General features: G+C 56.1%; 2 protein-coding genes across 2 annotated transcripts; one reads left to right on the forward strand and one right to left on the reverse strand.

Moving 5' to 3' along the window:
- Nucleotides 1-2,400: 2,400 nt before the first annotated feature.
- V2A60_000217 (uncharacterized protein) lies at nucleotides 2,401-4,884 on the forward strand (the record flags this gene model as incomplete). The annotated part of the gene is made up of 1 exon (XM_083251588.1): nucleotides 2,401-4,884. One exon carries the CDS (start codon nucleotides 2,401-2,403, stop codon nucleotides 4,882-4,884), a length of 2,484 nt encoding a protein of 827 aa, XP_083107714.1.
- Nucleotides 4,885-5,153: 269 nt separating this feature from the next.
- Nucleotides 5,154-6,814, reverse strand: V2A60_000218 (FAD binding domain-containing protein; the record flags this gene model as incomplete). Its single annotated transcript, XM_083251589.1, has 3 exons — nucleotides 5,154-5,455; nucleotides 5,512-6,582; nucleotides 6,634-6,814. The coding sequence occupies 3 exons, from the start codon at nucleotides 6,812-6,814 to the stop codon at nucleotides 5,154-5,156; spliced, it is 1,554 nt and encodes a 517-aa protein (XP_083107715.1).
- Nucleotides 6,815-8,693: the final 1,879 nt, after the last annotated feature.

Genomic DNA, 8,693 nt, shown 5'->3' on the forward strand with positions numbered 1-8,693 from the left:
GCAAGAGTGGACGGGAGAAGAGGGAGAGAGAGAGCCAAGGGGAGTCGAAAAGAGAAGAGAGGAGAAGAAAAAAAAAGCCAAAAAGAAGGGGAACCTTTGATGAAATAGTCTTTTTCAACGGTCTCGCACCACGAGCTTGCCATGTTGGAATTTTTTTTTCCGATTAGCAATGTAACAGGCAAGAAAAGAAGAAATACGCAAAATAAAATGATGTGATATTTATAAAGTAGAAGGAAGCAATTGTTGGACATGGAAATGACGAGTAAACTTTATACACACACACACACACACGCACGCACACACACATATATATATATACCTCCAGATCTTTTGCTGCTCTACTGGGAGCTGACATTTTCTTCTTAAAAAAGCAGCAATGAAAAAAAGCAGCACTTAGATTTTGAATTTGTATAGACCGGACGACGTCTCGGGTCGCAAAACTTGGATCGAACGCGCCCCTCTGCCCAATCCTTCATGGGAGATGATGGAGATGCTAAACGTACATTTCACTTGCCTTGTCATGATTCTTCAAACGCTCGGAGATGAAGAAGTAGGGCTGGAGATGATGCGCCAGCCGCCCTTTCTTGGGAGAGCCTCGGCTTATTAGTTTAAGCCACTTGTTCCCGTTTTTGACCCCGGGGTTGGTTGGTTGGTTGGTTGAGAAACATGTCGAGGGGGGGGGGGGGGGCGGGCGGGGCGCGGGGATGACTTGACTGGTTCAGTAAGAGAGACGTGCATCTCTCAATGCAGAACTCTCTGCGCGCGTAAGAAGAAGAAGGCGTGGGGACTAGTCATCAGCAATGAGCGATGGACGGGTGGTGGTGTATGTATATGAAAAAGACAAATGGGCAGTAAGTAGTATGGGCGCGTACATCAGTCACCATGAGCGAGCGGAAGAGAGCTTGGCGAAACCCCAGCAAATTGTCATGGTAGCTACTTGGGGCGCTCCAATATTTTTTTTTCCCTGGTAATTAGTTTGCTGGCCAAAGGGGGCAGCGGGTGGCCCGTACTCCAACAGTATCGTTGGTCCATTGTGTTGGACGTTGTGCTTGAAAGGTTGTCCCCGAGTATGTACGTAGCCTTACATAGTTAATTAATGGGCTTCTTTTTATTCCTCGGATAGAGGGATTCTGGGCTGTCTCGTCCACCAGAGGCAAATCTTATCACACCATCATTTGTTGGACGTGACAAAAAAAAGGCTGGGACGCTCAGACTTGTGTGTGTGTGTGTGTCGACAAGGTGTTGTTGGGCTCGTTGTTTGTATCACCGCGCAATTCCCTGCCGCCCCTCCCCCCCTCCGGCCCCGGCCCTCGGGTCTTGTTCCGATTCTTTCATGTAACAGCCAACGTGGTGCCCGTCGTCGTCGCCCAAAACCCCACAGAGTTTGAAGACGACAAAGGAAACGTGGTAAGCGTGGGCTCCCGGCGCGCCGCGGCCGGGCTTGTCATCCTCTGCATCTTTTTTGAGCTCTGCAGCACGATGCTTTACAAAAGTCCCATCTCCTCTTTTACTGGACGAGTTGGGTGACGGCCTAATCCATGATTGACCAGTCAATGGGGAAAAAGAAAAAGGAATCCTTTGATAGGCCACATGCTCAGGTGTCAAGTCTGCTTCCCTCTTTGTTTCAGCTCATCCAACACGTTAGCTCTTGAACCTGGGGGAAGTGGGAGTGGGAGGAGGGGGGAGATGGTTATTCCTTTTGGGGCCTACATTGGCGCTATCAGGAAAATCAAATCAATCAATTAAATGAAAAAATTCAAAAGTTCCGTCGGCCGCTGTTGTGCGGTGAGTTGGAAAGAAACGAAAAAAGCCCCCCCCCCCCCCTGGTATTCTGCAACGGTCATCCCCCTCACCCGCTGAAGAATAATCCGAACAACAGGACCAAACCTTGTTGTGATTCAGCACAAAGGAAAATTGTAACAGCACACCCCCATCTACCCCCTCTCCTCGGCCCGTCTCCGATTGCGCCCGCCCTTTCCCCTCTCTTCTCTCGGGCGATGTGCACGGGCATTGACAAACCGGGGAGAGAGGCGGATAGGAGGGCGGGGGAGGGGTGAAGCGTTTATGACAAGCGGCCGCAGAATAGCAAACTCGCGCACGTTTTATACAGCCCCAACGGCCCGGGGGAGACCATTTGATTTTTGTCAATCTAGATATGCCAGGCAGAGAAAAAAAAGGCTGAATGAGGGGAAAACAGTTTCAGATTTTAGAAATGTCATCTACGAAATTATAGATTGTCGTTTCTCTCTTATTTTCGAGGATCCAGCATATTCGCCTCTCCCCTCCCCCGCGCGCGCGCACACACATAGTAAGCTACCTATGTAAGTAGAGGTACTCATTGCTTACAGAGGCCAAGAAAACAGCAGCTCCGTCTCCATAAACTAGAGAACAAAAAGTCACATGGCGACAACCACCGCCAACAACGAACATGGCGCCTGCCGCCCACGCTCCGGCATCAACGACCGACACACCGGGCGGCGCGAACAAGAGCACGGCCTCCGCCGCGCGGGCAACCTGACTCTTGGCAAACTACGCGATTCCATCCTGCGAGGGCAGGCGCTCTCCAGATCCTGGGCTGCTGCGGCGCGAGCCTTCCAGCGACCGAGCAATCTCCCGCATGGACCGCTCCGGGTGACATCACGCCACCGCCCAACGACACCACCACCAACATCATCACCACCAACACTAATCGCACCGCCGCACCGCCGGCGCCGCTCCGGCACAACCACCGGCACCGCCGCCATGAAGCCGACGACGCTGACCAATACCACCGCCACCTCCACCTCCACCTCCACCACGCCCGCCATGGCGCTCACTGACCTGCCGTACACCGTCTTTGCCGAGATCGTCTCGTACCTCACCGCGCGCGAGGCCGTCGCCGCCCGACGCGTGTCGCGGGACCTCTGCGCGGCGCTCACCCGCCCCGAGCTGAGCATCAGTCTGCTGCTGCAGCACTTTCCGCGGGCCCGCGAGTCCCGCGAGCTGCGCGCGATGCTGCGCGGCGCGGCGGCGGCGGCGGCGGCGGCCTCCTCCTCCTCGGCGGCCTCCTCCTCGTCGTCGCGGCGCCGCCTCGAGAGCGTCCGCTGGGCCGACGCGCTCGCCGCCACGGCGCGCCGCTACCACCACCTCGGCACCGCGACGCCCCGCGCGACCCGGACCGTGCCCGTCGCCCGCGACGACGGCCTGCTGCGCGGCGTCACGCCCTGGCACCGCTTCCTGCGGCTCGACGACAAGACGGCCGCCTTCCACTACTGGGACCCGGCCTGGGCGTGCGACCCCGACGCCGGCCTGCTCGTCCACCCCGTCGAGGGCCGCCGGTACGTGCTCCGCGACGTCGACGTCGACGCCGGCTCCGGCTCCGGCTCCGACCGCCGCGCGTGGGCCGTACCCTTTGACACGACCGGCAGGCTGGTGCGGCGCGTGCGGCTGAGCCACGGCATCCTCATCTTTGAGTGGTGCGAGAAGCAGGCCGTGCGCCAAGACGAGGGCGAGGACGGCGCACACAGGCACTTTGCCACGGCGTATGATGTGAAGAGAGTGCGTCGGGGCGGTGGCCACGACGACGACGACGGAGAGGATTTCTACACTCTCAGGAGGTACGGAAAGAACAACCTTGAAAACGACACAGGGACACCACAGGACGAATGCACCGTCACTTTTCGTGCCGAGTGGAAGATTCACTGTCTCGGCATCCTGCTACGCCACCAGGATCGCTTCTTCTCCACGCACAACAGCACGCACTACGCCGTCTACATATGGCAGCCCTCGCGCTCGCCGTGGGGTGAAGACGAGCCGCGGGAGAGACTCATCGTCTGGGAGCTCGGCGCACCGCGCGGCGGCGGCGGCGGCGGCGGCGGCGGCAGCAGTAGCCCGCGCATCATGATGCAGCTGACCAGCCCGCAGCTCGACCACTGGGGCGTCCGGCAGCGCGGAACGCCCACGCTGCGCAGCCTGGGCCTCGACGACCGCACCTGGGACCCGTCCGCGGGCGCCGCGCGCGGGCACGTCTTCGTCGTCGAGGAGGAGCACCGCTGGTCCGCCGGCCCCCACAGCTCCCCGACGCCGCCGCGGCTGCACCACGTCAAGACGACGGGCATCCCGCTGGCCGGCGCCGGTCCCCGCTGGGTCGACGAGTGCGGCAAGGTCCGGTCGGGCGCGAGCCCGATGCAGTTCTGCTGGCGCGGGACGCCCGGCCGCGCCCTCGGCGACCAGAACCAGGACCAGCACCAGGTACCAGCACCAGCACCAGCACCGCCACCGTCGCAACCTCCTCCCACCGCCGGGGAGGAGCGGGAGGCCGGGACCGACGACCGGGAAACGTGGGCCGGCCGGTGCCCGTGCTGGCGCCACGACGACTTCCCGTACCTGACCGTCTGCGAGGTCAGCGACGCGCGCGCCGGCGTCCGCTTCAGCGCCCGCCACTGCTTCATGCTCGAGACGCTCTCCGTCCACATCAAACCGCGGCTGCGCGTTCACGGCGTTGCGCAACCCATCATCCACACTGCGCAGCCCGCGTCCTCTTCGACAAAGATGCCATATACGGAAAGAAGAAGAAGCAGAAGCAGCAGCAGTAGTAGCAGCAGCAAGTGTGTCATGGCAATAAAAAGTTGCGGCGGTGCAGATCACCCAAAAGGTCAGCGGCGGCGCCACGCCTACGAGGCGGTCGACGGAGGCCGCAGAAACGGCAGCAGCAGCAGCAGCAGCAGCAGCAACATGACTTCTAGTGGCGAGAAAAAATCAAAGGGATTTGCGGTGGCAAACCGGGAGATCCAGTTCGGGGATGATGCCTGGACGATGCTCCTCAACGCGGGATACATTTGCGGCGACGAGAGGTGGCTGATTGGGGAGGATACAGACGGTTCCATAACGATTATGCATTTCTAAACGGGCGACGATTCATTGTTTTTTCTTTGTACTGGCATATGTCGGCTCTGTGGCGTTGATTGGACTTTGCTTGCGTGTCATGGGATTATGAATCTTTAGTGAGAAGCGTCGTTTTCATGGCATAAACGCTCTACGAATGGCGTGAGACAACAGCCTTTTCAGAGAGGGGCTTCTTCTTGAGAAGCGGAAGAAATTTCTGTTGAAATGGCTGGAATAAAAATGCCGTTCTTAGGAGATGAAATATACAAGATAGAGAGGATTTTTGCTCGTTACGTGGAGGGCTCGTCTGGTAGCTTGAGGAACCCGCCATAATACTCGTCGAGCCACCTGGCGGCGTTGGCGCCAGACTCGTCGAGCCCAGCATCCCAGCGCCCGACGGAGCCAACGTAGCCGTCTGGCCGGACGGTAACGATGGCGACCTCGCCCGGTGCTAGTCGTCCGAGCCACTTTTCTGTACAACGCACGCCACGGGTATCCTGCTCGGGAACGTTGTCCAGGTACAACGTCCAGCGGCTTTCTTGTAGCAATAGGGGAAGGTCAGAAATCTCAAACTCAGACTTTGGCATTGTTGCTGGGCACAGGCGTTAGTCTCATCTCTACCAGTTCCGCGAGTATGTCAACACTTACTGATCAAGGCGAATGTGAACAGCTCGCTGGCTTTGACGTAGCGCTCTGGGCGAGTGTAGACGTCTTCGGGGGCTGTTGGTCTGGGTTGGCGTGCGTACGAGGCCGTCGCAGCTGCGGATAAAGCGTTTACAAACGAGGTGCGGGAGGAGATGGAGTTGGAGAAAGATTCGAGAAAAGTGCCGGATTGAAACACATCCCACGCGAACAGGTATATGCGAAATTGGCCCAGCATGGGAATGTCAAGCTGGATATCTACAGGGTTGGCGTCAATGTAGCGAGTGACCTTGGCAGGTGGGAGAATGCTTCCGGGACGCGCCGCTTCAGCGCATGCAAAGGCCGACTCCTCGTGAATGACACGCGGCTGTGTGAGAATGCTAGGGCCGTACTCGGCACCAATTCCGGAAATGAAGCGGACGTTGAACAGGAAATTCTTGGCAAGCGCAACAGCATCACCATTCGCGATTTGGTTGGCGTGCTCATAGTCAAAGTTGACGAGGTCGAGAGCGACCTTGCGGCGTTCCTCTTCGTAGCTCGCCATGAGTTCAGGGCGCGCGAAGCCTCGAGCCGCGAGGTTGAGCTTCCACGCAAGATTCCACGAGTCATGCATTGCCGTATTCATGCCTTGTGCCGATTTGGGCGAATGTGTATGACTGGCGTCGCCTGCAAGAAAAACGGAGGCCGACTCGTCACTGAAGTGACTAGCCAAGCGTTGCCCGACTTGATAGCGCCCGAACCACTCAATGCAACTCCAGTCGATTCGAAAAGGTGCCATAATCTTGCGGGCCTGTTCCATGACAAATGCTTGGCCAAGGTCGTCACCTCGAGCGAGGTCAGCGAGTGCTGTTGGTGTCTGGCAGGATTTGAGTTCAATATAGAGGCGAGTCATGTTGCGTTCTCGTGGCACAATCAAAATGGATCCATGCTCTTCTGAATAGACAAGAGTCTTGGACCAAATGTCTGGAAAGTCTGTTATAAGTTCGCCATCGAGGACACCCCAGATGGCAGGCTGTGAGACACCTACGGCCTCGACTCCGGGAATGGCTTTACGAACCCGAGAATGCGCACCGTCGCCTGAATTCCTCGTTAGTATTTTTCATGATGAACGGAGACGCAAGAACCTACATCCGACAAGATATTCGGCAAGAATAGGTTGAATGTCATCGCTACCGACACTCTTGTAGTTGACTTGGAGAGCAGAGTGGCCAATCTTGGTCGACAGCTGCTCATATGACTCAAAGGCAACATTTCGAAGGACTTCCTTGCCGCGCAAACGCATATCGTCCATGAATAAGTCCTCAACCATGCCTTGGTGAGCGAGCAAGATACATGGGTCGAGAACGTCAATTACGGGGGGATAATGTACTTCGCGACCTAATCGATGGAGCTTTTCGGATGAAGTACTGCGCCAGAAAGAGATGTCGAAAACCTTTACTCCGCGTTGCAGCAGCGGGTCAGCGAGGCGCATCTGCCGGAATGTTTCTATCGTCTTTGGCTGTAGCCCATCGGCACTATCAACACGTCAGTGGCAAAGACGAGCAGGAGAGGAGACGTGTGTGTAGTTACCGGCCAACCGTCGTTTTACCATCTCTCTCATCTATTACTTGTACATCGATGCCGAATCTGGCGAGGTTACATGCGAGCATCAGACCTGCCGGGCCAGCACCAACAACGCACACTTGGCATTGGGGTGTTGATGCCCTCGGCAGTTGAAGGCGTGATAGGGAAGCTGATACTTCGCCGTTTGGTGAGGGCGAATGTCTGATGATCTGTTCTTCACTAGGATGCTGGCCTGGTGACCTGACTGCTTGCAGAATACCTGGCGCCATGGTCGCAGTTTGTGTTTGGCACTGTATTGAGCAGAGGGTACGAGACGGGTCGTGTACAGCGCTAGCGAGACAGGCTGTCGAAGGAATAGTGCGAGGCCGTGGGGAGAATAAAGCAGTAAAGCCGAAGTTTGTAGCTGGGTGAGAATACAGCGATAGAGGGCAGGCAGGCAGTCGTTGTGAGAGGGACCGCCCGTGATATATTTTTTTTCTTCGATTTGTGCGGCAGACGGTAAACCAAGTTAAAGTTGGAACTAGATGAGAGATTCCGTCGACTGAGGCAGTGGCTCGTGGCTCGTGGCCGGATGGACTACCTGCCCCCAATTCGACTGGTTTTTGCGAAGTTGGGGCCAGAACGAGTAGAGTGCACTTTGTGTAGTAGGCTTGATCGATTTTCGGAGTGTTCAGGCAAATGATACAATGAAATTACACCGACCGCTGTCGTCGCTATCGTGTGCTGATGTAAGTGCGTGATGGGTGGGTGGTAGCAGAGAGGAGAGGTCACAGCGCAACACAATGTGACAAAAATGAGGAGAAGAAAAAAAGAGGCAAAAGAAGAGCAAAAACAGAAAAGTCCAGCCGTTATGAAACCAGCGTGATAAGGACAAGGAAATGGATGACAGACGCCCAGAAAGAATAGGAGACTAAAGCCGGCGCTGGAGACTGCGAAAGTGGAAATGGCCATCGACTCAATCGTGAGATGGCATGATTTCTGGCGCGCGGTGGAGGCAAGACGACTGTTTCTGGCCAAGGCTGGAATGGCTTGCAGGAGAGAGTTTTGGGGCAACGACTGTTTGCCTACCGAAAAATAAAAAAGAATAAAAAAATAAGAAAAATAAAACAAGAGAGTAATTATGCCAAGCAGCGTAGCAGGACCCCTGTGGATAAGCAGAACGGTCGCTACCCAGGTAGGTAGGTAGGTACTGAGCAGGTAGGCACTGGGCAGTAAGTAAGTAGGTACCTACCTAGTTATGGCATTGTGTAAGTACTTAGACTTGCTGGACGGTGGCCCCGGAAAAAAAGCGTACTCAGTAGAGTCTAGTCAGTGTAACTGCGGGCTTCTACCTGCGAGACCTTCTGGCGGGGCTTCGCCATGTCAAAGTGGTCTGATTTTGAGGCCCGACTGGACACTTTGGTTGGTGTCAAAGTGGCGCCATAATCATTCGCCACGACATGTGTGCCATCTTTGGGTGTGTTGGATGCTTGGATGCCATTTTGTGATGCAAGCGCGGGGCCTGAAAAGCTCCGCATCATCATATTGGAGGCTGCCCATTCGTGCATCAGGTAATTTATTCTCCTTTGGTTCTGGTTCATGCATATTTTAGGCCACGCTCAAACCCGTACTGGGGCTACCGCCGG

This window comes from Cordyceps javanica, chromosome 1 (assembly GCF_051103115.1).
Source record: "Cordyceps javanica chromosome 1, complete sequence".
Lineage (NCBI taxonomy): Eukaryota > Fungi > Ascomycota > Sordariomycetes > Hypocreales > Cordycipitaceae > Cordyceps > Cordyceps javanica.